This window comes from Pseudogymnoascus verrucosus, assembly GCF_001662655.1.
Source record: "Pseudogymnoascus verrucosus strain UAMH 10579 unplaced genomic scaffold scaffold_81, whole genome shotgun sequence".
Lineage (NCBI taxonomy): Eukaryota > Fungi > Ascomycota > Leotiomycetes > Thelebolales > Thelebolaceae > Pseudogymnoascus > Pseudogymnoascus verrucosus.
Window position 1 is genome coordinate 33,209 of NW_017263732.1, and position 27,966 is coordinate 61,174.

The 27,966-nt window shown below is 50.2% G+C and overlaps 7 protein-coding genes across 7 annotated transcripts; 4 read left to right on the forward strand and 3 right to left on the reverse strand.

The window, feature by feature from the left end:
• Window positions 1–1,058: 1,058 nt before the first annotated feature.
• PKA2 (serine/threonine protein kinase, AGC) lies at window positions 1,059–2,663 on the forward strand. The gene is made up of 5 exons (XM_018279798.2): window positions 1,059–1,440; window positions 1,506–1,630; window positions 1,692–1,917; window positions 2,095–2,263; window positions 2,316–2,663. Exons 1-5 carry the CDS (start codon window positions 1,086–1,088, stop codon window positions 2,644–2,646), a joined length of 1,206 nt encoding a protein of 401 aa, XP_018125312.1. The 5' UTR covers window positions 1,059–1,085; the 3' UTR covers window positions 2,647–2,663.
• A 648-nt stretch (window positions 2,664–3,311) lies between these two features.
• Window positions 3,312–6,954, reverse strand: VE01_10401 (uncharacterized protein). The gene has a single exon (XM_018279799.2). The coding sequence runs from the start codon at window positions 6,702–6,704 to the stop codon at window positions 3,486–3,488; it is 3,219 nt and encodes a 1,072-aa protein (XP_018125313.1). The 5' UTR covers window positions 6,705–6,954; the 3' UTR covers window positions 3,312–3,485.
• A 143-nt stretch (window positions 6,955–7,097) lies between these two features.
• On the reverse strand, window positions 7,098–9,406 carry SUB8 (serine protease). The gene is made up of 2 exons (XM_018279800.2): window positions 8,829–9,406; window positions 7,098–8,565 (listed from the first exon to the last, which is right to left on the reverse strand). The coding sequence occupies exons 1-2, from the start codon at window positions 9,201–9,203 to the stop codon at window positions 7,351–7,353; spliced, it is 1,590 nt and encodes a 529-aa protein (XP_018125314.1). The 5' UTR covers window positions 9,204–9,406; the 3' UTR covers window positions 7,098–7,350.
• Window positions 9,407–10,754: 1,348 nt separating this feature from the next.
• On the forward strand, window positions 10,755–19,500 carry VE01_10403 (uncharacterized protein). The gene is made up of 5 exons (XM_018279801.2): window positions 10,755–13,941; window positions 13,997–14,400; window positions 14,447–14,924; window positions 14,980–19,256; window positions 19,313–19,500. The coding sequence occupies exons 1-5, from the start codon at window positions 11,283–11,285 to the stop codon at window positions 19,358–19,360; spliced, it is 7,866 nt and encodes a 2,621-aa protein (XP_018125315.1). The 5' UTR covers window positions 10,755–11,282; the 3' UTR covers window positions 19,361–19,500.
• A 239-nt stretch (window positions 19,501–19,739) lies between these two features.
• Window positions 19,740–21,149, forward strand: VE01_10404 (uncharacterized protein). The gene is made up of 2 exons (XM_018279802.2): window positions 19,740–20,738; window positions 20,788–21,149. The coding sequence occupies exons 1-2, from the start codon at window positions 20,064–20,066 to the stop codon at window positions 21,010–21,012; spliced, it is 900 nt and encodes a 299-aa protein (XP_018125316.1). The 5' UTR covers window positions 19,740–20,063; the 3' UTR covers window positions 21,013–21,149.
• A 1-nt stretch (window position 21,150) lies between these two features.
• On the reverse strand, window positions 21,151–23,895 carry VE01_10405 (uncharacterized protein; the record flags this gene model as incomplete). The annotated part of the gene is made up of 4 exons (XM_018279803.2): window positions 21,151–21,958; window positions 22,007–22,746; window positions 22,800–23,442; window positions 23,570–23,895. 4 exons carry the CDS (start codon window positions 23,893–23,895, stop codon window positions 21,226–21,228), a joined length of 2,442 nt encoding a protein of 813 aa, XP_018125317.1. The 3' UTR covers window positions 21,151–21,225.
• Window positions 23,896–25,306: 1,411 nt separating this feature from the next.
• On the forward strand, window positions 25,307–27,662 carry VE01_10406 (uncharacterized protein). Its single transcript, XM_018279804.2, has 3 exons — window positions 25,307–27,298; window positions 27,352–27,426; window positions 27,478–27,662. Exons 1-3 carry the CDS (start codon window positions 26,586–26,588, stop codon window positions 27,590–27,592), a joined length of 903 nt encoding a protein of 300 aa, XP_018125318.1. The 5' UTR covers window positions 25,307–26,585; the 3' UTR covers window positions 27,593–27,662.
• The last annotated feature ends 304 nt before the right edge of the window (window positions 27,663–27,966 follow it).

Sequence of the window (27,966 nt, forward strand, 5' to 3'; positions counted from 1 at the left end):
CCAATGGCAGGAGCGTGATCTGGAACGTGCTTCTAGATTGGATGATAGGGGACCAGTTGACGATTAATGAATTAATAAATTAATGAATTAATGAGGACTATGCACAATGGCAACATTTTAGATCCCCCACGTGCATTCATGGCACATGTCTGTCTACTACATGTCTCGCGGCTACAGGACTAGTCGGACCCTGCGAGTCTTGTCGTCGTCGTGTTGTCTCATAATCGTGTCAGTAGTGTCAGTATCGTCGGTCTCGCCGTCTCTGATTTGTGTCTAATCGTCATCGACGTCATCTGACCATATAATCCGACGCCGTCAACGCCGTCAACAACCATCCCATAGATCCCATAGCGATTAGTCCTAAAGCACTACTTTAGTATACCCGATGAGCAAATGCATTCGCCCAAACCCTCCCAAAACGACCCAACCCAACGATCGATCCCCGATGAGTCTCACTGGTTCCACGGATGTATGTATAGTAAGAGTAAGTGGTATGGTCCATACTACCACTCTACTCCAAATATGCACTCGTACTACATAACTGCCACTTTACTAGACTTATGCACTGTAACGATGTAACCGCTTCTCCATTTCCCCATTCCCCTCATTCTCCAAACATCATCTTTCCAACTAACCTTCCTTCCTTCCTACCTACCTACCTACCCGCTCGGCTCGGTCTCTTACTCAGTCCTCCTATATTTCCCCCTCCATCCCTCCTTTCTCTCTCTCCCTCACTGTTATACTCCCCTCCGCTATTATCGCGAGCGATATACAGTTATACAGATGGCTTCCTATTCTCTCCCTCCTTGATGATTTACAGAGTACTCTACTCTATTCTACTCTACTCTACTCTACGAAATACACACTTTGGATTCACACTGCCGGTCAACAAATCCACCCTTTCAGAACCCTTCCCACCCCTAACCCAGAACCACTAAAAAATCCCAATTCTACGACCTGCCCCACCGATACCGACACCACAGACACCCACCAACCCCACCAAAACTGCGAGTCTTTTACAGGGCATATTCCTTGTCGCTGCTAATCGACCCTCACTACTCAATCCCGACGTTGTTGCCACGATTATGGCTGCGGCCGCGATCACACAAACTGGCGCCCGCTTCCCTGGCATCGCCGCTCTCTTCGAGAAACCTTCAATCTCTTCGAGCAACTCGGTCGATGCAAGCCGCAAAAAGGACGCCGTCGCCAACATGTTTTTGTCCAATGCGGCCACTCGCAACCCGCCCGGCGATCTGACCAAGGGTTTTGTGGAGAAGCATCTCGGTAGCAGTTCCAAGACGCTGCGTCTTCAGGACTTCAAGTTGTTGAGGATCCTCGGGACTGGGACATTCGCGCGGGTTTGGCTGGTCAGACTCGCGCACCCAATGCAGGGAGCCGAGGACCGGGTGTTCGCATTGAAGGTCCTACGAAAAACTGAGGGTGAGCAGCGCCTCCTTCTTCCTTTGCGGGGTCTCACGTCGGACAACGCTGACATTGTGTAACAGTAATCAAGCTCAAGCAAGTCGATCATGTCAACCACGAACGGGCCATCCTGGCAGATGTCGCCGGCTATCCATTTATAACTACATTAATTACCACCTTTACGGACTCGGAATGCCTATATATGCTTGTAAGCTGCTATTACCAGGTCGCATCAATACCCACATATCGCTAACTCTCTTTCCTTCCAGCTGGATTACTGCCCTGGCGGCGAAATATTCAGCTACCTGCGACGCCAGCGCCGCTTCCCCGAACACGTCTCACGCTTCTACCTTGCCGAGATCGTCCTCATCCTCGAGTTCCTGCACGAGCGCGAGGGCGTCGCCTACCGCGACCTCAAGCCCGAGAACATCCTCCTCGACGCCGCGGGACACGTCAAGCTCGTCGATTTCGGCTTCGCGAAGCGCGTGCGCGATAGTACGCCCTCCTTTCCTTACCGTCCCATTCTCTCTTCCTCAAAACGGGTCATGCGGCGGTTGACCCGAAGCACGGTGGACGCGGATACTTATTATGGTGGTGGGTTGGCGCAGTCGGCGCTCGGATGGCTATATAGTCGTAGTGTTGTCGCCAACAGCTGCTAACTTGTGGAAATAGGGGAAACATACACACTCTGCGGAACTCCCGAGTACCTCGCTCCCGAAGTCATCCAGTCCCAGGGCCACTCGACTGCCGTTGACTGGTGGGCCTTCGGCATCCTGATGTACGAGTTCATCACTGGGTATCCGCCCTTCTGGCACCAGAACCCGATGGAGATATACAAGCAGTGCGCATCCCTCTGCCTCCACCCCATGTATCACAACGCTAACCCACACCAGGATAATCCATAAATCCATCACCTTCCCACAGCACGACCCGCCCATCTCGAGCGACGCACAGGATCTCATCCTAGCGCTCTGCACAGTCGACCGCTCGCACCGCCTTGGCAACCTCTCCGGCGGCGCCGCAGACGTAAAGTCGCACCCCTTCTTCGCCTCGGTGAACTGGGACGACGTGTACGCGCGCCGCCACGACGGGCCGATCATCCCCAAGCTGAGCGGCGCGAGCGACGATAGCTGCTTCGAGCGGTACAGCGAGGATGAGGGGCAGGTGGATATTTACACGCAGGAGGCGCGGGAGAAGTGGGATAGTGCGTTTGAGGGGTTCTAATAGAGGCGCGCGGCGGGAATGGGTGGGCGAAAGGTGTATAAAGTGGAGAGGGAGGGGCTGGAAGGCGTTTTTGGGCGGGGAAGGTGGGGGTGTGCTTGGTGGGATTTGTATAAATATTATGGATGGGTGGGCTGGCATGGGTGCTTTGGTTGGACGGAGAATGCTGCATGGCGGGATGGGTTTGTATAACAGACATGCAAGATAGGAACGGCAAAGACGGGAAGGAGCATTGCTTTCCTTGATTAATAGAATCTGAGTCGGCGACTCTTACCATGATTATGGACACCATGTTCTTGCTCCACAAATGTGAACGCTGTACCGCCTTAGATTTATTGGGGGTTTCCGAATAATTTTTATCGTTATACAATTACCAACAAAATATAATGCTTCAAAATATTTTATTAATATATAGCATATGTGTCACTAGCCTTCACCTGATATTCCCAGGCTATGGCTCGATACAAGAAGTCCTACTTTATTCTAGACTCCTCCGTCCAAAAAGAAATAACAGGGCAAAATTCCACACAATAATATTGCTGATAAACCTCAACATCTGATAATGGAACTGCCAATAACTTCACTTATCCGTATTAATGCAGCTTTCTATTCTGTTATTCAGCATAATACTGTATCCCGCTTTTAATCCCCATCCCCATCCCCATCCCCTCCCCATCTCAACAAAGCCCTTCCATATGGGCCTACCAGCTGAAAGAATAGCTCTCAACCCGACCTTCCAACAATAATATTCTTCCCATCCTCAATCCAAACAAATACGCAACCCCAGCCAAATCATATAACCAGCTACCGTTGTTCCCCGACCCAGAACACCCCTCCCCCTTCTACAAAAACACATTACTATCCTCACTCCCCGCGACCCGCTTCCGGCGACTGCTCAGAAAAAGATCCACCATGCGTCTGCTTCCCATAACTTGCCCATTCAACTCCACACCTCTGCCTCCCACCACTACGCCTCCGTCCCCTCCCAGTCCGTCAACCTTAGTCGGTGTCCAGTTTTCCATCCCCGCCACCCTTCCCCCAACAGATGCGAACTTCTTCTCCGCAACCATCTGCGCAAGTCCAACCCCAGGGCTCGGCAACTGCGCGTTATCGTTCGACGCGCGCCTCCCAATCTTCTTGACGAGCTTACTCGGTGTCTGCACACTGTGGAGTGTCGCGCTGGACTGTTTTCGCTGCATTTTTTGTCGTGCCTTGGAACTTTCGCGCTGGGAAGAAGGGGAGTTCCCTGTCGAGGTTCCCATCACATTTGCAGCTGAATTACTTACCATACGCTCTTTCAGGACAGTGCTCACGCTCTTCATGCTACTTCTCGATGGAGCCTGCCTCAAGGAGCCACGCACCCCTTTTTGGCTCGGGGTAGGCGTGACATTCGGGACCAGCAGCGAGCTTGATGATAGCTTACTCTTCAGGATTGGGTTTGGCGAGACGTTGGGATCCTCCTGCAATACTTCTAGTGGCTGGATTGGAATTGTAGTAGCTTTCGGCACCGAAAATGCCGTGTCGTCCCCCGAGATCTGCGCCGTCTCTCGAACATGGCCCCCGAATATTTTGGGCATCGTAGGCACGATGTGCGGAACGAGGTGGCCTGCAGACGTGGCAGAATCAACGTTTTCCTTCGCCCTCTCGAGCTTGGAGACTTGTGCGCTCATCCAGGCCTTCCAATCTGTACTCCCAGTGCTTGCATTAACACGATGTGGTGGCCCCGGAGGGCAGTAGGTAGTGCGCTCCACCAAGACCGCAGATCCAAGTTTCCACGGCGTTGAGTCTTCGCTGGCTTGAAACGACTCTCCCATATCGGGTGGAGTTCGCCCACTTGTAGTTCTGGAATAAATGCTCTCTGTATAGGCATAATCAATTCCGTCACCCTCCTGTTTGTCGGATTCACAATTAGCTAGGCTAAAAGCGGATTTTTCTCGTCGCAGACTGTCAGGAATGAAGGGACTTGAGTCAGCGGAGGACATTCCCATCTTGCCCATCGTAGAATTTAGATCTGCCTCAGCCATTGCCCGCCTATAGGGGCTAGGTGTGCCTCCGATATTGGTCAGCTCAGTGCCACCAAAAAATGTAGACCTGGTCTCCCTCGGGCCTCTGCTGACAGTGCCTTGGAGTTCGACAGCCGCCACAGCTTCTTGGGGTGTTATTTTGGCCGGCAAATCTCCCATAATGGGTGGTGGATATGCTCTGTAATTTGGTTTTTTGGTGATAACTGTAGAAGCAGAAGAGTTGCTGTGTCCACGTTTGTGCCCTATGGAACCACTGTCATAATAGCTTCTCGCAGTGTAAAAAACATCATTGCTTTGGTTCATGTTTTGAAACCTATCTGCCGACGCAGAGAAGTTTTCGGAGGAATTTTTAACCCTAATAATGGTGGATTTATACCCTTGGCTGCTCTGCCGACTGTCCACCGAACCACTTCCTGGGACACCATGTTTGGGTGATCGAGACGTCCTCGAGTTATCCTTTTGCTTCGTCAATTTAGCTTCTGGGCTGTTTTCATAAAGTCGCCTCATTAACGCTGAGTATACACGTGCGCTGTCAACCTGCCCGATAAACGGCGGGGGATGTCCATGTGTGCTTCCAGGGGGGTTGAAATCCGGGTATGCCGAATATTGATTTTTGAGGGTTGGGCGGTTAAACGACGAGGATGCCTTGTGGGTGCCATTTTCGTTGATTACAGACAACCTTTCCCGCTCTCTTTCCGCAGCTGCATAGCGGCTGTTGGCCGTTGTATCGGTGTTTGTCCAGCTCATCACTCTCGACTTACTACTTGCTTCACTGGTTAGGCTTTGCATGCTGCCAGCAATAGATCGTAGCCGATGGGAAGATGGGACCATACGAAGAGATGGCTGCTGAGTAGATACCGTTGAAAGTGTAGCACGAGCAGGAGGTGACTCCTCGTAAGGGCTGCCCAGTGCCGTTGGCGGTCCTATCTGTATCTCATAGTCTGTGATATGAGACTTTTGAGCCTGAACTTCTTGATCAGGTATGGCCACACTCCCATCGCCATTACTCCGTCGAAAAAGACCCTTCAATTTATTTTTGAAACTCTTTGAAGCCTGTCGTGCTTTATTTTTTAGGGTGTCATCCCAGCTCCGATGATAGTTTTGATTTTCGGAAGCGATGGGCATCCCGTAACTGTTGGTGCTGCTATTGGTACGAAAGGATCTGCGGAGTGACTTTTCCTCTCTTCTAGCCTTGCTCGAACGGAAGAGGAACGAGGGCTGTTCTCGAAGGCGCTGTTGTTCAACCTGGCGGAGGAATTTGTCTCTTGCAACCTGCACTGCAACATCGTATTCCGGATTTTGAGCAGACCTTGACCTGCCCCCTTGGAGAAAGCTCATAGACTTGGGTGCCCTCAAGGCTACGTTGCCCTTTGATCTAAACAGACCATTATTTCTCCGGCCCGCAATCGAACTCTCCGGGGTACCATTGCTGAATAAAGGCCCCTGCGCCGTGGCAGGATGCAACATCGATTTTGATCTTCGTATCTTCCTGTATGAAGACGGCGTCGTCACCACGTCGTCCTCGCGCGTGTAATACTCATCGTATGCCGCCAGTGCCGTAGCATAACTGTCAGGCCCAACCTGCTTGAACGACGCCTCCAGCGACGAAGATCTGCTCTGGGGCCGATATGCTGCAGGCACGGGCACATCACCTGTGGATGCTTGAGGTCGAAGTGATCCTGTGCTTAATTTTCTCTGCACTGAGTTCTGCTGTATTGTTCTGGTGCCCAGTGCAGGTCTTGGAGCAGCCAATGGCCCTGCGAACCGCACACTCTGCTTATGTTTCAACGCTCCTCTTTTCGTGCCGTTATCAGTGCGTGGATGCATATTCTCCTCCAGCGGATTTGCGGTGATGGCCGGAGCCACAGCGCCGCCAGGCCCCATGTCGCCACTCCTCTCTTGGGCTCGCGCAAATGCGTATGTTGCAGCAGCGTAAGCTTGCTGTCGTGATGTCTCAGGATCGATATGAGGCTGGCTATGGATGGATGCTGCTGATTTCCGTCTTGTGATCCTATTCGACTGGCCACGCCGGGGCATGACGACCTTCCAGTGGGAACGGCGCACCAACGAACAGCCAAATGCGAAATCAGACTAGAAATGAAAATCGCACTCAGAGGGCAGCAAAAGCAAGGGCATGTGGGAAGCAAGAAGAACAACAAATACCCAAAATGCAAGACGCAAATGTCTAAGGGCTGCGTGCGAGAAGAGAAGAGAGATAGAAAAAGGACGAAGGAAGTCGGACCACGAGCCATGGTCGCAACTTCCTGAAACCGAAAATATCCCAAGGGAAGGAAGGAACCAACGGAAGGTTACTTACTACTTTTTGACTTCAGGAAACATCACCCAATATTTATGTGAGCCGCAGGGCTATACATTTTTCACGAAAGCTGGCAGCATTGCATAACACAGTTTTCAGGTCTTGGAAGTGGTTGAACAAAATGTCACACAATGATATATTGTCTATCGTGTGGACCATGTAAAACAACCCCCCCTTGGCAACCAATGATGATGCAACAATCTGGAGAGCCACAAAGGAAATAAAAGCACAATGCAAAACCTCAAATACCACCGATCCAGCTCCCATCCAACCTAAAAACCTTAAAACGCGAGAGATAAAACCAGCCTATCCTAGACATATCACATCTATGTACTCGGATTCATAATCTCCTTCGAGATTACTAATCTACGATGACTCCTCAAAGAACTCCTTGAGCTCCTCCTCGACCAAGTCGTGGATCTTGTTCGAGAACTTCTCGATCTCAGAGGCAAGGTTCTTTGATCCCTTGACGACCTTGCCAGAGGCAACGTTGAATTCTGCCTTAATGGCGGCTTCCATGTCAGAGATAGTCGATGGCATCTTGGCGTTGCCAGACGAGTGAGGCTTGGCCTTGTAGCCGCCACCCTCAACGATCTCGGTGTAGTTGGACGAACCACCACCGTTCCAGGCGAGAAGGTTCTGGGTGGAAGATGGAACCTCACCGAGAGCTCCAACGGTCGCAATGCTGAGGAGGTTATCCTTCAACTGCTTGGGTGTGATCTCTGCAACAGCGTAGGCAGAGTCGGTTGCCGGCTGGAGAGAAAGGTAGTATGCCAAGAGGCCGGCAATATGTGGGGAAGCCATCGAGGTACCGGAGATGGTGTTGACGGCATACTTGCTGCCAATCCAGGTGGACAGAATGTTGAGGCCAGGAGCAAAGATGTCATTGCACTTGCCGTAGTTGGAGAAGTACGCGCGGGTATCGGTGAGCGTGGAGGCACCAACAGTGACGGCAAGGTTGGCAGCGGCGGGAGAGTAGTTGCAGGAGTCGGCGTTATCGTTACCAGCAGCGACAGCAAAGTGGATACCCGCCCTGACGGCACCGTTCACAGCAGCATCGAGAGCCGCATGCTTGCCACCACCAAGAGACATGTTGGCAGTAGAACCCTTGAAGCCCTTCCTCTTGCCAGCCTTGGCCTCCTTGACGTTCTTGATGTGGCTCTCAGCGGCGAACTCGACGCCCTTGATGACATCGGACATGGAGCCCGATCCGTTAGAGCCGAGAACCTTAACACCGTAGACGTGGGCCTTCTTGGCGACACCGTACTTCTTACCGGCAATAGTACCCGAGCAGTGAGTGCCGTGTCCATTGCCATCGACGTCCTCGTCGTTGAGAGGGATGGTCTTTCCCCAGAAAGCACGGCCCTCAAAGTCGACATGGTCGATGAAAGTTCCGGTATCAATAACATAAACATCAACGCCTTCGCCACCCTCAGCGGAATAGAAGTACTTGTTGAAGTTGGAGAAGCTCAGGCTGTCCCTGTGGGAGATACGGGCAAGACCCCATGGGGCGTTGCTCTCTGTCTCGTGGCTGTCTCCACCCAATGTGTGAACAATAGCATCTTTCTCAACGTACTCAACCTATCAATAGTTGTCAGTGAAAGCTCTAAAGTGGTTATGATGTGAAGTGCCGAGTCCATGCCGATGTACCCCGCACCAAGGGAGCGGGTCACGTTGCCACGTAACCCGGGTGCCTTCGAACTTGAACTGAAGGGAAGCGGGGTTTGCACCATTACTCTGGGGAACGGACACCGTTCCTGTCCATTCCCACAGATAGAAGTATGATAAGGGATGGTAACGATGGATGGGGAGGATATGATGTGAGAGCTTTGACTGTTACTTACATCTGGGTGCCTTCGGACCTTCTCGATGACTGACTCATCGAAGTGGCCGGAGTATCCCAAGAATCCACCGGCAATATTGTATGTGTGCTTGATGCCCTCGAAGATATCGGTGGTGATGGGGAGCTGGGAGCGCTTTCGCAGCTCAGCACGGTCAACCTCGGCGGCAACGTGTGCATCCTTGATCCAAAGCTGGTGGTTGACAGCAGCATTGGCATCAACGTGGTCCTTGAAGACCACGATATAGTTGTCGGGCACAGCCTCGGCGTTTACTGATGAGAGGATAGGAGCAGCATCGCCGTGGATGGTCTCTGTGCTGATGGTTGGGGCTGATGATACCAGAGCAGCGAGGGAGACGGCGATAACGGCGGAACGCATGATGACGAGTCGTGCCTTGTGTCGTCTGTTTGAGGTGTCGTGTGTCTACCAGAGACCAGATATATCAACGGGACAAGAAGGCGAGATGGATGATGATGAGATTGAGAGTTGGATGCTCCTTTTTTGAAGAGGAGGCGAGTGAGTTTGTTTATGAAGGATGATGAAGAAGGGGAGGAGGAGAGTTGATGATGGATGAAGATGGATGGGGGGGGGGGATGGGTCGGGGTTTGGAGGCGAGCGAGCGAGCCAGGTACTCATTCTGACTACCCATGACAAGGAAAGGTTGGGGAAGGCGAAGCTCGGCCGGTGGGTACGAAACCCCACTAAACCTATTAGAGTGAATGGTCGGGATGGGGACAGGGTGTTTAAACCCGATTTGTTATGAAGCGAGGATAATAGTGGATCGGCCGTGGATAGCGATGATAGGCTAAGCGAAAGATAGTTTAGCGTAGGCTCTTATCGGTTGGAGGTGAGTGGTGGGTGGTGTAAGTGTGGTGTAAGTGGCAGTGAGCGTCTCGTGATACGGGACACCCGTGATACGTTTTAGTATGGGCCTGTTACCGCCTGTTACCGCCTTGTTACCGCCTCGCTCGGCCCTGAACCGCCCGGAGCTTTGCTTTGCCTCACTGGTGCTGGTGCCTCCTTGTCTCGTCGACTCATAGATTACATGGTATCTCTGTGTCTCTGTGTCTCTGCATCTCTGTATCTCTGTATCCCCCGACCATGTTTTCCTAGTCGGCCTTCCCGTGACCACAAGCTCAGGTACGGAGGGTGGTATGGTATGGTATGGTATCTCCAGTGCTACATACATCACTGTTACAACTGAGAGAGAGACCGATGGCATCATAGTACTCTGTCTGGTATGCATGGAGCTGAGCTGCGAGAAGAGAACTCTATAGCAATATCACGCACATGGACATGTCTCAGCACGTATTATAGTCCTGTATGGTGCTGGTAGTACGGGTTATGGGTTATGAGTTATGGGTACATGTTACTGGCAGGATGCTGGCAGTTAGTTAGTACTATGGCTGCGACTATACTGCAAGGTACCATACCCTCCATGGCACACAATCCAGCTTAGCAATGATGTCATCAGCTAGCCACAGACACCCAGAGACACCACAGACACCACAGACATCACCCACCAACTAGAGCTGGAGTCACAGCTGCCATCTGCTTACTCCGGCCTTCACCCCCCAGAGTACATGCGACACCACTCTGTGCGCAGCGAACAGGAGTGTACTTGCTTGTTCCTGGACGGCTTCGGGCTATCAAGTCCATCTCCCCCATGCCCATGCCCATGCCCATGTCCGTGATTGTGTGCTGTGCTTATCAGCTGCCAACAGCTTGCCACCTACCACTTACACCTACCACCTTTCTGCCTGTTACCAACCCATAGTAAGGTCGTCTGTAGATACCAAGTAGGGATACCAGTACAGTACTCGACTACCCAGCCCATCCCTCAGTCAGTCGCACGTGCACACGTAGTTTCAATCAGCACACAAAGCACGAGCACGACAATCCCATTGCCATGTAACATTTAAGAGCAACTCGTCATAGCCGATCAATCTATAATACTCACTGCCACAATACAAATATCATATCAAGGCAGAAGGCCTGTATCTATGCGCCTGCTGTTTCGTGCATCCCTCGTCTCTGCCCTCCCGCTCTCTCCCCTCCCGCGATCAGCGGCGGACGGACGGCGCACACGGCAGAGACGAGGCTGTAACAACCATTGGCCCTGTGCCGCGCGTCTATTACTCACTGACGATACTCAGCCTCGCCGTCGCCTTCCACACAGATAACGGCATGACGAAAGGCAGCTGCGGTGCGGTCCCTGAACTGAGCACATTCCTGTACCATCTCCTGTAATTGCATATTTTGTACTGTATGAGAGTGCAGCTGCCCTCACAGCCACCAAAGGGCCCTCAGTTGCCAATTCCTCCCCACATCTGCAACCTAATGTGCCAGAATTAGGTAACACGAGGCGTGAACCGACCAGGCTGATCTGCATGCTTTGCGACAGCAGCAGACAATGCTCCTAAGGAAAACGACACCTATTTGAGCAGAGGAGTCAGGATGTCGTCTCGGACCGGTCGCTACCGCTCTTTGACTGCCAGTTCCACTTCAGCGCCCCCTCCACGGACCGAGTTCACCACGACACTCGAAGAACTCCTTCTCATACTCAAAGAGAGTCTCCAGAACCCAACAAAATTCCGGGTAGATGACATCACAGCTGTATCTACAACTGTACAGTCTATACGGCAATGTCTCGACAAGTCCCCAAAGTCTGATCGCCCCAGAGATGCCTTTAGACACCTCGACGGGTTCCAGACAATTTTAGACACTATCCGCTCTGTCTCGGGCTACTATCATCCCACAGCAAGAACACAAGAGGAAAAAGAGAAGCTATTTCATCTCCTCGCAACTACTCTCGCCTTGTTATCGGACGCATTCCGAGGCCACCATGGAAATCGAAGATACTTTAAGAAACGAGTCGAAGGGGGCGGCTGGGCCGCCCTTGAGCAAGCAATTGCGAGCATCGGCTTCGGGGGAAGCGACTTTGACACATGGAGCGAAAACAAGTTATTCGGCATATTGCTGGCCTTTGCAGTTGACAATGAGAAGCTGTACTCTCTATGCCAAGACATTCAAGGCAGCTCCTTTGAAAAAGACAGTTCACCATCCAAGAAAAAACCAGAGGAGCCTATGAAGGAGAGCTCCGAAGCTCAGGAACTAGCTAGTCGACCAGCGGCCTCGGGCAGCGATGACGGTGCATACGAAATTGCACGGATGATAGAGAAGGACATAAGTGACAAGCTCAGAGATATTGATGGCCTCTGGAATCCAGATATCGCTCCAACCATAATCGGATTTTGGAAAGCGCTGCCTAGAAGCCGCCCATTGTCACTGGCCCCAACATCCATTGTAATAATATTGGCTCTGTCAAATATTTCCGCCGCTTCGCAGGCCAACCTGTTAGGTCTACATTCAACAGGAATTCTCTCGTCTATCCTTCCTTCGGCATTTGATGATGGTACCGGCCTTTCCTCGCCTGAACAAAAAGCCGTGGAAAATCTTTGTGGATCATTGATGTCCCTTGGCTTGACTTCACTTGAAGATGCTCGCTATTTACTTCGTAATCGATCCCCTAGAGCTGCGGAATTTTTGCTCAGGATGACAAAGGTGACGCAAAATCCGCCGCATATACAATTTGACCTGTCTCTCAATGGGTACTCTTCGATAGAGCTCCCCACTCTCGGTCGTCCATTTCCTCCTCCTTCTTCCACTGCAGGTTACACCTTCGCAGCCTGGGTACATATAGATCGATTTGATCCAGACGCGCACACTACTATATTTGGAGCGTTTGATATGAGCCAAACATGCTTTGTTCTTGCATATCTTGAAAAAGATACCCATAACTTCATTCTTCAAACTTCAGTCACTTCGTCCAGACCGAGTGTCCGGTTCAAGAGCACAGTCTTCAAGGAAAACAAATGGTACTATATCGTGGTCGTCCACAGGCGTCCGCGAGCAATAGCCTCAAGCAAAGCAGCATTATATGTTGACGGCGAATTTGTGGAGCAGGTAAAGTGTCAATATCCATGTCTTCCGCCACAATCAAACCCCAGCACGGAGAGCTTTGCATCGTTTTCTTCTTCCAGCTCCAAACTAAATCCGGTGCATGCTTTTGTTGGTACTCCTCAAGACCTTTCAAGCAAGCTAGGACATGGTATGGTGTTTTCGAAATGGTCATTAGCATCGGCACATCTTTTTGAAGAAGCTCTCAGCGATGAAATCATTGCTGTCCACCACAGGCTTGGACCTCGATATAATGGAAACTTCCAGGATTGTCTTGGGTCCTTTCAGACATATGAAGCATCGGCTGCTCTGAGCATGAGAAATGACATCATGCATCCAGGAAAGGATGAGAAGTCTGAGATTGTGACTGCAATCAGGGATAAGGCAAGCAATCTGATCCCTGAATCACGGATAGTGCTTAGCATTCTACCAATCGCTATACTGGGAGATGACATCCAAGGCGAACTTGATATGCCACAGCTGGTGGGTGGCCTAAGCGCAAGTGCGTCGACAAACCTATATCGCCTTGCACACAACACTGGCACGTCTGTTGCCATCAATGCCGCCATCCCTTTCTACAACGATGCACTGGTTTCTCCAAACGGCGTGGCTTTGTTAAAGGGTGGCCCTGTCGTCATTGTGCCCCAGGCACTTGACGATGCCATGTGGCGTCTTGGAGGATGCATCGCGATTGGAATGAAGCTTGTGGAAGACGCTACCTCCAGAGAAGAATTAGTACGGGCTGTTGAGATATTTTTTGAGAGTATCAAGGGCAGCTGGAGGAACAGCGAGGCTATGGAGCGTGAAAACGGCTACGCCGTCCTTGCTGCTTTATTGAGAGGCAAGTTAAGCGCTACAACTTCGGCGACATCTGGGAGTAGCCAGATTGGTGAAGCTCTCCCGACGTGTCCTGAAGAGCGGGACAAGGTAAGCTTCGAGTTACTTAGTGTCGTCTTGGGATTTGTTGGCTACAACCATAGGGCCCCAGAAGAATCTATGATAAACAATCCCATGGCATACCGCACCTTGGTGGCAGACTTTGACGTTTGGCGGAAAAGCGCCGCCATTACCCAGAAGCTCTACTATAAGCAATTCATCACCTTCGCAGTAATGAGCAAGCATCACCATTATAATTCCAAGAGATTGGCACGCATGAGTAAGTGACGCTTTGCATAGCTGAATCCAAGCTCCCAAACTAATCAGAACTGTAGGGATTGTGAAACGCTTTCTTGACGCATTGAAAGCCGAGACCTTCACATCAGACATCTTCCCTGGGTTTGTAGAGGCATTTACCGTCCTAGTATTGGGCAGCCTGAATCCTGAAGTTCATCGTTCACTCGCCTTGTTTGTGACTTATTCTTTCCATAAGCCAAGCACTTCAGCATTGCGGACACCCAAGGCTAAATTTGGAACCGTCAATAACCCAAGACTGGGCCTCTCAGGACCAAAGCGTCCACCAATAAACACATCGCTTGATGGCAATGTCGATGCACCATCTTCCGTCATGTCCAAACGGGAACTGGGGAGGGGCATTCTGCAAATGTACACAGACTTGCTGTGTGAGAAAGGAAGCACTATAAACCTGAAAAGGTTTGCCAAAACTGTCACAAATAAGGTAAGCTGCCCCAATGACTTCAACGTACTCTCCCTAACATGAGTAGTGGCTGTTGCATCTTTTGGCTGAAGACGATGCTGAAGTTGTCGTTCTCGGAACTAAGATCCTGGCTCGTCTCCTTGTTGTCCATGGTTCTGCATATGTGAAGAAGTTCACAGAATCAAGTGGTGGCTTTGTTGTCATGCGCTATCGATTAAAGCGGTGGTGGGATATACCTACGCTTTATCCCATCATCTTCAGCATTCTCTTCAACTACGACGTAGCTGAGATTGATTTTGAAAGGTCGTTTGATCTATTCAGTCTTTCTGAACTGTTTGGGCGTAAGTCCTTGGTATATCCTGACGTCCTTCCAATTATTGTGTCCATGCTACAGCAAGGACTTAATACCTTGGTTCATAACCAAGATGATCCCGATTCGCCCCATCCTGATAAGAACAACGGCCCTGCTGGAGGTCAGTTAAAAGTGCCAACCCTAGGATCACGACGGAGATCAATGTCCTTGACAAAAGAATTGGAGGCGCGACGTAAGTTCATATCCACACCTTTTCTCCCCGACAGCCCCCTAATTGTTATTTTCAGAACTAGCAACATCTTCCACAGAGAAGCTTGGTGGCCAGGCAACTGTGCTCCATGCAGTTATCAGGTTCTTATCGTATCTCCACGAACAGTCTCAGAATTTCCGTGATTTTTCTATCACCTCTGAGTATGTGCGGCTCCTTTTTGCCGTTCTCTTCCCGGCGGTAGTCAATGCAGACGCTGTCAGCCCCGAAACTGAGCTAAATTCGCGGGATTCTGCTCTTACATTTGATGGAGAAGATGTTATCATCCGCCCGACCCAAAGAGGATTATCGGCGCCGTCTCCGGTTGTCCGTACCACTACCGTCGAAACACATCTCGGTCAAGATGTACACGGGACCAGCTCCAAAGCAAAACCGCTTCGACGTGGCTCATCCTTTATACTGTTAACAGCAAACCGCCCTGCATTGTCGCCATCTCCGGCAAAGTTGACGGGGATAGGTAACCCGCAGAATGCAGTCATATCTCAAAAGGTTGGCAATGCTGTCGTCGAGGAGCTACTGGAACTCACCATCAATGTGTTTCTTGATCAGATTCTTGAGCGTAAAGAATTCCCAGGCTTTGGCCTGTTTCTCAAAGTGCCACCAGGGTTCCAGGAACACCAAGCATATTTCGAATCATACATATTGCGGAATACAATATCACACGTTTCCAATACGATACAATTACAACCCAAGTTATTAATACAACCAAAAATCATAACAAACATGGCCCGTTTCACAACCCATATCACAGAGGCAATTTTTGAAGGATGGTTCCTTGGAGGTGCGGAGCCATTTTTGGATTTTGCTGGACACCTGCTGGACTATTTCCAACAAGGAGAAACGTCAAAGATTAAAAGTGTTCGGCTTTGCAACCAAGCGATCCAAACCATTCGCAGCACGTTCCTGCGGGTCGTGCTTTTACGCTTGTCCGAAATCGATGCTGCGGGCGTTACTGAAGAGGAAGCCGCCCTGTTTATGAACAAGTTGCTTTACTGGCAGACCATTTTCCTGTCGGCCGAGGCTAGTGAAGGGGAGTTCTTGAAGCTCATGTGTTATCAGCTATACATGAAGTTGGTTGACCCGCGCCAGAAAATATGCTCGGCTGCGGCGGACCTGTGGCGTATTTTACTTGTTCAAAAACCGGACGAAACATCAGCGATCTTGGTGATGTCTATGGACAAACAAAGGCTAATTTTAGGATTCAAGAGGTTAATGGAACTAGACAACGAATCGTTTGTCGAGTGGGTCGGTGACCATCGAGATGAACTCGACAAACCGTTTTTTGGCGCACTGTCCAAAACATGGGAAGATTTTGTTAATGCCGAAAACGGGAAAACGGAAGAGGCATTGAAGACGCGCCTGGCCAAGCGCAAGGATAGGCTGAGGCAATGGCAGGGAGAGGACAGGAACGATGCGGATGTTATGCTACGTCATGACCTTACATCCAATCTTTGGGGGAAGAATATTTACGCCGCCGAGCATCTGAAACACCAGAGGACGATGCAGGATCAACAAGAAAACCTCACATTCATGATTAATTCGTTTATAAAGATGGGTCGAGACTTGCATAGGACCTGTGGCGTTTTCGACAATGGTGTGCCATGTAAGTGGAGGTTGGATCAAACCGAGGGTCGCAATAGGATGAGACTTCGTTTAATTCCTGATCGACCCAGCTCCGAGGAGTATCAACCCAAAAGGAAAAACAATGTGCCAGAACCAGCCATCAAACTTAATACTCAACTTGGACCAGCACCGGCTACTGCAGACGTCGCTCCAACACCAGTATCTACCGCTATCCCTGTACTAGATGGGTCCCAGGATTCGACAAGCGGTGTTTCAACCATCGGTTCTGGCAAGCAAGAATCAGAAGACGCAGCGAGCGTTGTTGGAGAGGAAGACTTTGAACTTATTGACGATCCAAATGATAATGACGACAACTTTGAAGATAAGCAGAGGAAGGTTATGAGGAGTCTAGAACGTGGGGATCAGGTCCAGCACGTTTTCAACATATCTCGGATTATTGGTCTTGAGGCTTGTGAAGGGCTTCTAATACTTGGAAAGGACTCGCTCTATCTCATTGACGACTTCTTTCAACGGTCTGATGGGGAGATTGTCGATGTATGGAACGCACCCGCCGACGAAAGAGATCCATACGTTCAGATGATTTCGGGAAAGGAAATTAAGGAAAAGCCGTCGAAGAGCACAGGCGAGCAAGAAAGTCGCAGCTGGAAATGGAGTGAGGTACTGAGCGTTTCGAAGCGCAGGTTTTTGTTCCGCGATGTTGCCGTGGAGGTTTTTTTCACTGATGGGAGAAGTTATCTTCTAACTGCCTTGAATCCGGTGCTTCGAAATGATCTTTATTCGACGATGACGAGCAAGGCACCGCACCCCAGCGATAAATCGCCGCCTGCTGATGGAGAAGATGCGTGGCGAATGGAGGCGCTGAAGGCCCCCGACGAGGCACCCACAACGCTCAGTTCCCGCATCGCTGGCCTAATGAACTCATCTCCCTGGAACCCAACGATGCGTAGGTGGGCCAAGGGAGAGATATCCAACTTTCACTACCTGATGCTAGTGAACACCATGGCCGGACGCACATTTAACGATTTGACTCAGTACCCGGTATTCCCGTGGGTCATTGCAGATTATACCAGCGAAGAGCTTGACTTGGATAATCCGGCAACATTCCGTGACCTTTCGAAACCCATGGGATGCCAGCATCTCAGCAGGGCAGCTGATTTCGTGGAAAGGTATAAAACCTTTGCGGAAATGGGCGAACAGAATCCGTTCCACTATGGCACGCATTATACTTCTGCTATGATTGTGGCCTCGTACTTAATCAGATTGCAGCCGTTTGTCCAATCATACCTCTTGATCCAAGGGGGTAACTTCGACCACCCCGACCGCATGTTTTATTCGATAGAAAAGGCATGGAAATCAGCATCGCGGGACAATATGACTGATGTTAGGGAGCTGACACCAGAGTTTTTCTGTCTACCCGAATTCCTTACCAATAGTAACGGCTTCAACTTCGGATTACGGCAGGGTACTGGCGGTTCTATCGACAACGTCGAATTGCCGCCATGGGCCAAAGGCGACCCTAAAATATTTATTGCAAAGAATAGAGAAGCACTAGAGAGCCCGTACGCCAGCGCCCATCTTCACGAGTGGATCGACCTCGTCTTTGGCTGCAAGCAAAATGGCGAGTCTGCAATCGAGAACGTAAACGTATTCCACCACTTATCATACCGTGGAGCAACGGATTTAGACGCAATACAAGACCGCCACGAGAAGTTACAGACCATCAGCATAATTCACAACTTTGGCCAAACACCTCACCAAGTTTTCTCAAAGCCACATCAATCTCGCGACGACTGGAAAAATAATCCACGCCGGCTTGATACAACCGCAAGTTCACTTACGCGCCTTCCATTTCCACTATTTGAGCACCCCGACAAAATAACCTCTTTGACCTACGCACCTAAGCTCGATCGATTACTCTGTGGCTCCGCCTTCCGCTTGAATATGCCCTCATTATTTGATAAATACATGGAATGGGGCTTCGCAGACAACAGTGTGCGATTTTACGCGGCAGATTCCAAAAAGCTACTCGGCTTGTTTGAGAACTTGCACCAAGGCCAGCTCTCATCGGCGATGTTTGTAGACTCCAAAACTCTGGTCACAGCAGGTGTCGACTGTGTGGTCTCCGTATGGAGGACGACCGTCTCGCCAAATGCCAAGTCTGTGGACCTCGCTCCTATGACTAGCCTCTTTGGGCATACGCAGCCTGTTTCTACACTAGCAGTGAGCAAAAGCTTCAGCACGATCCTATCGGCATCGACTGATGGCGTCGTCCTATTATGGGACCTTAACCGTCTCGAGTTCGTGCTCAAGCTCGCCTCAGGCCGCGCGGTGCAGTGTGCGCAGATCAACTCTGTCACCGGTGATATCTTGCTTTGCCGCGGGCAGCGAGCCGCGCTATACACGCTTAATGGCGACTTAATGGTCGACCAGAACATCTGCACCGACTCGGACGACTACGTACATTCTTGTGCATTCTACGAGGGTGCAGGCAACGAATGGCTTGTGAACACGTTGATCTTTACCGGACATCGGCGTGGTGTGGTGAACTGCTGGCGCAAGTGTGTGGGGGCGAGTGGGAAGTGGAATCTAGAGCTAGTGAAACGACTCGATCATGTCGACCAGAGAAAGGGAGGAGAGAGGACCCCAGGCACGATTACTGCTCTAACGCCAATGCCCACTGGGTTATATACTGGAGACGAGGATGGCAAGGCTGTAAGTCTTGATGTCACCACTCAAACAGATTCAGGACAAATACTAATTTGAACCAGTACGAATGGACGTGTGTGCAAAGAGCAGTTGGGACCGTACGTTCATGAGTCATTGATCACGTACGTTAAATATGTTAAGGGGTCCAATATGTATGGAATCGGAGCGAATCCATGGGAGGGGCTGTTGTAGCTAGCTGTACGTAGAGAATGTGGGGCATATATCCTCTAGTGTCTGCAAAACTATAAACCTAAATCAACTACACTTTAAAGTAGTGCCGTGACACCCATAGTAGTCAAAGTGACCCACAGCAGTCACTTTGACTGCTGTGGGTCAACTGGGGGTAACTATTATAGAGCTATTCTGAGCTAACTACAAACTACTATTTGAGTGAGCTAACTACAGGCTACCGTGACGGTAGCTGTCAGAAACTGAAAAAATGACACCTGCCGACACGTAGCGTTCTCTACGTTGTATGGAATCGGAGCGAATCCATGGGAGGGGCCGTCGTAGCTAGCCGTACGAACGGTACGTGTCGGCAGGTGTCATTTTTATCAGTTTCTGACAGCTACCATCACGGTAGCCTGTAGTTAGCTCAGAATAGCTCCATAATAGTTACCCCCAGTTGACCCACAGCAGTCAAAGTTATCACAATAGCTTAATTCAGTTATAGAGGCAATAGCTCCCCAACAGCCACAAGCCATAGTAGTAAACAGTAGTTAAATAGGCAGGTGCCAGGGATGATTTGAATATGATTTACATCACCACCGCGAACACACATCAACGTCAAACCAACCTTCTGCACTACACATCATGTCTTCTATGCCGCCGCATAGTTACATGATGTCAGACCCTTTGCCTGGGTCTCCAGGACTGCTGGGCGAGGCATCAATATACTTTCATGAGGAGATAGACGGAGGAGAACTCTTTCCTGCCCCGCTCAATGGGGATAATATGCTCCAGTTCAGTGGGCAACCATGGCAAAACACGGACGAAATGACCGGCAACAGCACTTCAGCACAAACATGGCCAGTCTCGGCGGACATGACCCGCAACGATTCTTCGGCCACGTCTCAAAGCCGCCAGTCGTTCGATTTTCCAGCGGCAGCTGAACAGCTGCAAACGACAGCACTTCAATCCGTTGAAATGAAATTGAAGACCTCATCGTCACCGTCTCCCAGCTTGCTCGGTAGCACCTCCCCTCGGGGTATGCGAACAAGAAAGCGCAAGAGCTCGCCTCTATCTGATGAAGACGAGGAGGAAGATGGGACGCCTGAGTCGCCACCGAAGCCACCAATGAAGAAGACGGCCCACAACATGATTGAGAAGCGTTATCGAACAAACCTCAATGACAAAATCGCCGCCTTGAGACAGAGCGTCCCGAGTCTCAGAGCCACGGAAAAGACCCTGGGTGGGAAAGGAGCCAAGAATTTGGCCGATGTCATGGAGGACTTGGATGGGCTGATCCCACCGAACAAGCTGAACAAGGTGCGCTTCCTTTCGTTTCATAAACTGCATTGACCTAACACAAGCACAGGCTACGATCCTTTCCAAAGCCACGGAATATATCGGCCATCTTGAGCGCCGCAACAAATCCCTCCACGCTGAGAAGTTGTCTCTCATTGATCGTATCAATACGTTTGAGAATCTCCTCCTTGGTAGGAAGCATCATGGCCAACAGATGTACCATCAGGACCAGCTTCTTATACAGCAGCAGCACCAAATGATGGACCACGGCAATCAACGCCCCACCAGAAACTAGTTGTTGTTGGAGGCCGCAGGGGACTATGCGTGACAGTGTTTTTTACAGGTTCACAGTAACCTCTTGTCTTAATAGTAATATTCCTCAATCACACGGTTTAAACCTGTGACAAGCGTTTTTTTACAGGTTCACAGAAACCTCTCGTCTTAATAGTAATATTCCTCAATCACACGGTTTAAACTGTGCCAGCTAACTAAAAATACATGCTTTCCCCTAATTATCTTTGACCACGGGAACCTTTTTCTTGGCCAGTGCTTCCTCTCGCCAAGCCCACATGGCTGTCATCGCAGCTCCTGGGCCAACGAGAAGTGACAAACCAGCCATTGTCCCAATAATCTTTGCCCATCCCGCCTCCACCTTCTTCGCCTTTTTCAGGTCACGGAAGCTCAGTAGCGTAAAGACAGCCCCGGCACCAAATGCACAGATCTGATCGTACCTGAAAGTCTTGGAAAGTCTCTGGAACAGCGGCACGGCTGCCCCTGGATTCCTGATGCCCTCGAGGAACACTTCCGTCGCCGACACGGGTGACTTAAAGCGGACGTATAAGAACGCGCAGGCTGCGGCAACTCCAGCGAAGCGGTAAACCCGGCGGAGGTGCGGCATATCTGCCTCGGGGTTGTCGATGCGATCTCTGTAGGTAGTGTCCTTGACGAACATTCCAAAGACGCGTTGGAGGATGGCAGCGTAAACGGGGAATGGCTGCCAGAACAGGCCGTTGACCCATTGGCGGGTGGCGAGGGTTGGGGCTGCGAACATGGCGACGGTGGGGGCGACGTACGATAGGAGGATGGTGGGGATGATGGTCTTGACGGCGCCGATTTGGGTGAGTCGGTTGTCCGATGCGTGGTAGTTCTCCATCGGAGACTGGACGTAGTGCAGGAAGAAGTAAATTGGCGCCATGTAACCAATACCTTGGAGTTGGAAAAAGATTCCAAAAATAGTTGGCCTATTCGGGGTGAGTTATTGGTCATTTGTGGGAGATATTTGCACTTACAATAGGTGGGATGCTGTGAGGAAGTTGCCGCGCCTAACACCCTCTATCATCCATATGGCCTGGATGGGAATTAAGTCTCCCAGTAGTGATATCATTTGCATTCGGCTGGCCGGGTCCTGTCCGCCAATTGATGGAGTAAAGGCCGCGACATAGATGGCAATGAAGTCATCAAAACCCTTGTGACCGAAGTAGCGGGTGACCAAAGGCACCACTCTTCCGTCGCCCAGAGCTACCTCGCCAGCTCTGGCCGCGTTCTCGAGCAATGGAAGGCCGGGGCCCAATGCCGGGCCCATGGTATTCGCACAACCATATAAGATGGCCAGAAGGGGAAGAGCATAGAGCGCTCGGACCAATTTGCTTTCATGCTTTCCAATGCCAGACTCAGGATCCCAGGGCATTGTCGCTTCCAGGGACCTAGCTGGTGGAGGTAGGCTATCCAGCATCTCTGCTCCAACCATCGAATCGCAGGTAACGTCGGCCAAGAAGTCGCCCAAAGCAGGTATAGCATGAATCGCCATTATTTTATCAGTCAGTGTTGCCAATGCTTCGATTCGGGTTAAATCATTGGCCGATTTAATGGTGGCGTTTGCGCGTTCGTGGCGCTTCGCGTAAAATTCTTTCAATACCGTTCGAACCTCATCCGTCGATGGGCTTGTGCTCTTGAGCTTTGAGATGCTGTTGGCAAGTGCTGCGGCACTCTCGATAGCTGCATTACCGCCAGCTCCCAAGTTGGGGGTCATCTGTTATGTGTCAATTATGTAAGCTAACATCATTTCAGACTCTGTAAGTATACCTTGTGTATTGAATCTCCCAAGCACACGAATCTGTCCGAAATCCAATGTTGGTTCTCAGATTCTTCAAGGGGGCTCATGTTTGCGAATGTGCGCTTCTCCCACACCTGTCTGAATTTGATGGCGTCGGTCATATAGATATCAAGGAAGGGCTTTACAGCCTCGTCCATATCGGCCTTCGAGTACCTAGGTATATCCTTCCCGTGATATCTTCTGTCGAGCCTTGAAAAGAAGAAGAAGTACATAGATCCACCTCGTCCTACGAAGGACAGGGTTGAATATCCTTTGGTGTATGATCTGTGTGAGTCTCCAGGGTGGAGTACTCCTTGAATAGCATTACCAAGCCCGAAAATGCAACTATACTCCGCAGAGATACTATTGCTGTCTTTCTTTGTGGCGCCGGGACTCGACAACTCAATGTGCTGCTGCATCAGAGTTCTCACGGTGCTGTGTACTCCATCCGCTCCAACAACAATATCCCCAAAGTACTTGGATCCGTCCTGGCAGTGCACGACAACTCGGGAATCTTGGTGGTCGACCTTGCATACTCGTTTGGATGTGTGAATCTTTGACTTGTCCGGAGTGTGGGCGTAGAGAACCTTCAATAAATCGCGGCGCTGGAGGAATGAGACTGGGTATCCCGTTCTAAGTTACTATCAGCATACTATTCCAAGTAGGAAAGGTGCGTATATATTTGAGATCCTATGTCCAATGGATAACAACACCATTTACAGAAACTGCAGTTCAATTCGCGCCTCAGCCAAAAACTCACCTGTTTTTTAGTAGACGAGGCGAATTGCTGTCCACAATCAGCTTCCCGTCACCTCCCGTCCATGTCAAGGTGTTCTCCAGCGGCTCTACCATGCCGAACACATCGTCAAAGATGCCCAGCTGGTCGAGGATCCTGGAACCGTTGGGAAGGACGACAATTGATGCGCCAACTTGCGGCGCAATCTCGTCGCGAGACTCTAGAACCACGTAGTCAATGTCGCTGCAATAAAGAGAGTGCGCCAGCACTAATCCTGAAATCGATCCTCCCGCAATAATCACACGCAGACGGTCCTTCTTGCCCTCAGTTGAGGATCGAGCAGGCGCCATGATGGGATAATCCGTATGTTCGAGAGAAACTTAGCTTGGAGCCTGGTTCACAGCGCTTTTGTTGGAAAAGGGCGACCAGGACTTTTTAAGATCCAGGGACAGATAGGAAATATACTACCTGATACGTCGTCTTGTAACGCGTAGTTGTCAGCGTTACCTTGTCATGAATGCCTCGGGTACTAATATCGCGCCAAAAGACCTCGCTCGCCAAGACAGCGAGCTTAGAGGCGCTGCAGATGCCCCTGATCGATTGTCGTTGCGTCAGTTTGCAAGGGCATTTGTGTGGGCATGTGAAGGGACAACCGAACGCACGGAGCAGCTTAAAACACCACGGGCCGTTAGCCGTGGGGATAGCCGTTTACCCCGCATCGCAAGTGACGACTCGAGCGTGAAGGATGGAGTATAGATTATGGAATCAGCTCAATGCAGTATACACTAGCCATAAATAAGGAAGAGTTCAATTGCTGTTTTGGGTAGGCTATTGCTGACTCAAGCCATGAAGAAGGGTTCAATCGCCGTTTTGATAGGCTATTGCCCCTCCTATTGCCCCGTCTGGACAGGCTATTGCACGTGTGGAGTAGAGTGATATCGAGGAGTGATAATCGCCGGATATCCGCACCTCGCAAATCCGACACTGAAACCCCTTCCCTTTCATTTCTTGCTCTGAAGGGCCGCGTACCCCCTATTTTATATATATATATAAATAGACTGCCCCCTCAATCCTACTGGCCTTTTAATACGAGGCTGTTGTTATGGTGCCGCTGTGCAGTAAGACTGATGGCCGGCAGTCTGGAAATGAATAAACCGTTTGAAAGTTGCAAGCTGAGAACTGCCATAACGGTCATATAACCGACTGTTACGCTCTAAAGCAGTGCGACGGAGTTTAAGACATTCAAGCCTCGTTGTACAAAGTAAGCATACTGTCTGACCCATTGCATGCTTGCCAGGTATGTGCGTAGGCCTTTGTTTACTATGTGCCACGAATGAAAGCCGAAGGGGAATAGAAGGCATGTGTCTTCACACTGTGGGTTATATGTAAAGGTACTTGGAATAAAATAAAATAAATTGAAAAAGAAAAAGAAAATTATTTACGGCGATTTAATTCTAGTACGCAAGTATAAATATAAAGAAAACGGCATTTGTTTCGCAATATATATATTAAAGTAATAAAGCGTGTTGTTCGGCCATACGGTCGGGTCGATGTCGATGTTCTGGGACTTGACAATTTGAAGTTATGGGAACTGAAGTACCTCCGCATACAAAATTAAGTATAACGGTACACGTATCCCATCACACCTGCCATGACTACTATTATGTCTTATCTGACTTTCGCCGATAAGAATCGCTGAAAGCTCAATCACCTTTTCAGCATCTTGAACACCCATTAATTGGAGATTACTTCTCAAAACATCTATAACACATGTATGCTTCCCCAGAGACTTGGACATAGTTCCGCTGGAGACATGATCCTCACGCCAGAATAACAAAGATGTTGCCCATTGGCATCACTCTTGTTGGGATAGTAATGGCCCGGACAGTTACACTCGTGCCTGGAGCACATACTTGCGGCTTGGTTCCGAGTTCATGATCACGATATGAACTTGAAACCGCAATACCAATGAAATGATTGCGATCAGCAAGATCGGGCGGCCACGCGAGTCCGGATCTTCGTGTGGCGGGCGATCAGTGTGGCGTTTGAGCAATGTGGGAGCCAGATGAATCAATTGTCTCGGCTGGTGAACAGCGTCACACGGGATTACAGTGCCAGCTCAACATGCCTGTATCAAAAGAAACACTACGGTATATGTCTATCCCTAGGAATGATGCTACACTGGCAAGCACTCCTAGAGTTTACGAGGGACAGCGCATGTTTCGTTTCACAGGACTCAGTACTTCCTGCTTGAGACGACGCACTGTTGAGATACACCTAGATGGGACGACCCTTTGGCTTATATTGCATATTGCGAACATCGAACACACAATGAGCGCATCGTCACTCAAACTCCCGACCCAGCCGGGTGACGCGGAGAATTCGGTGGTGACAGAACAGACAGAGCAACAACGTCAATAACGTCAATAACGTCAACAACGTCAGCGAAATTGTGGCGTGGGTCCCATCCCATCATCCTCCTCGCTTCCGCACCCAGAGAAAGCACATTGGCTAGCTCGTACCTCGCTTGCGTTGGGTTCAAACTCTGAGTGGATGGGTGGATTTCCTCTTCATTTTTGGTGGATCCAGATTCGGAACAGGCAGCATCCGCCTTTTAGACTCTTGGCATCACCGTTTCTTTGGCCAAGCGCCGCGCGCCTAAACTCTTTAGTCTGGAGCAGTCTTCTTCCTCGACGAATAGCGTCCCAAGACACGACGCGAGTACGAGGAACGAGATACGACACGTGGGGGCCTTGCCTTTTATCGAAGAGACCCCAGTAAAGCCCCTACATGCCTTGGCTTTGGGGCTGGGCTTGGTGGGGATGGTGCGAAAACGATGTACGATGGATTTCTAACCGACCTTTTAAGTTCCGATGTCCGACATGGTGCTGACAGCTCCGTTATCTCGTTTCTATTTGGTTGACATCCCTTACCTTCGTTCTCTCTGACGTGTTTTCCTTTCTTTCTTTTCAAAGTTGATTTCGACATATCTGTATCGATCGCGCGGACAGGTCCCAACGTTGTTGTTCTTGTTGTCGAGATGTCCTACAAGATCTGCACGGAGGTGTCGGACCTATGTCCGGTCTCCGCGACCACCTACGGGTACTATCCGAACTTCGGGGGTAACGTCTTCTTCACCGCATTCTTCGGCGCGCTGTTCATTGCCGGCCTCGCCATCGGCATTCGCGGGAAGACATGGACTTTCGCGCTGGCCCTGGGAATCGGGTCGGGATTGGAGATGTTGGGGTATGTGGGGAGAGTGATGATGCATAAAAATCCGTGGGACTCCGCGGGGTTCAAGATGCAGATCTGCTGCATTATTTTGGCACCATCATTCCTCGCGGCATGTGTCTACTTGACGATGAAGCACCTTGTCCTACACTTCGGACCGGAACACTCGCTTCTCAAGGCTCGCCTCTATCCATGGATCTTCGTCGGCTGTGATCTGGGATCGATCGTCCTCCAGGCCATTGGTGGCGGCGTGGCAGCGAGCGCGGGTGACACGCGCAACAAGAAGCTGCTGGATACCGGTAACGGGTTGATCGTTGCTGGAATTTCCTTCCAGGTGGCCACTATGGCTGTTTGCGGGCTTCTTGTTGCGACGTATGTTTTCCGATATAAGAAGGCGAAGAGGATCGGGACTCCAACCACAGAGAAGAACGAGTACAATCCAGGCGAGAGGCGCAAGCTGAGGATGTTCTGCGTCGCTATTTCTGTCGCATACATCACTATCTTGACTCGTTGTGTCTATCGGTGAGTGCATCTCTTGTCGACAATCATTATTCCAGGCGGCTAACGAATTCTAGTCTCCCTGAAATGTCTGGCGGCTGGGGAAACCCACTGATGCAGAACGAACTCGAGTTTTTGATTCTGGACGGAGCGTAAGTTAAATAGCTTCCAACATTTGATACATCTTACTAACATCCACAAAGAATGATTGCCATTGCAACCCTGGCTATGACTGTTTTCCACCCTGCAATTTACTTGCCAGCTATGAGTTCGAGGAAGTCTGTCGCGGCCACAGAGAGCCCCTCCACAAGCGAGTAAGGGGTTCAGCGAATTGGAGCCGTTTTTTACGTATTTTTAGTCGGGGTTATAAAGGATTATAGAGGGGCGTTTGGATATTGAAGTCCATTTGAAACAATGTTAAACAATCATTTTAAACAGTATCTCTTTTGGATCAACGTTTGAAACGGAAAGTTTCTCATACCATTGCTTGTTGCACCGTTTTTGTGTATGATTATGCCAGTCGCAGAGCACCTAGCATCGACACAAGCAGTTTAAACCCCAACGGCGCTGTTACACACGATTATAAATTAACTAGCCGTTTCACTCTACATCAATGATTGTCCATTTACAAGCTTTATCAATATCCACACAAGAAATCATCGGAGGGACAGAAACACAAATGCCTGGACGTA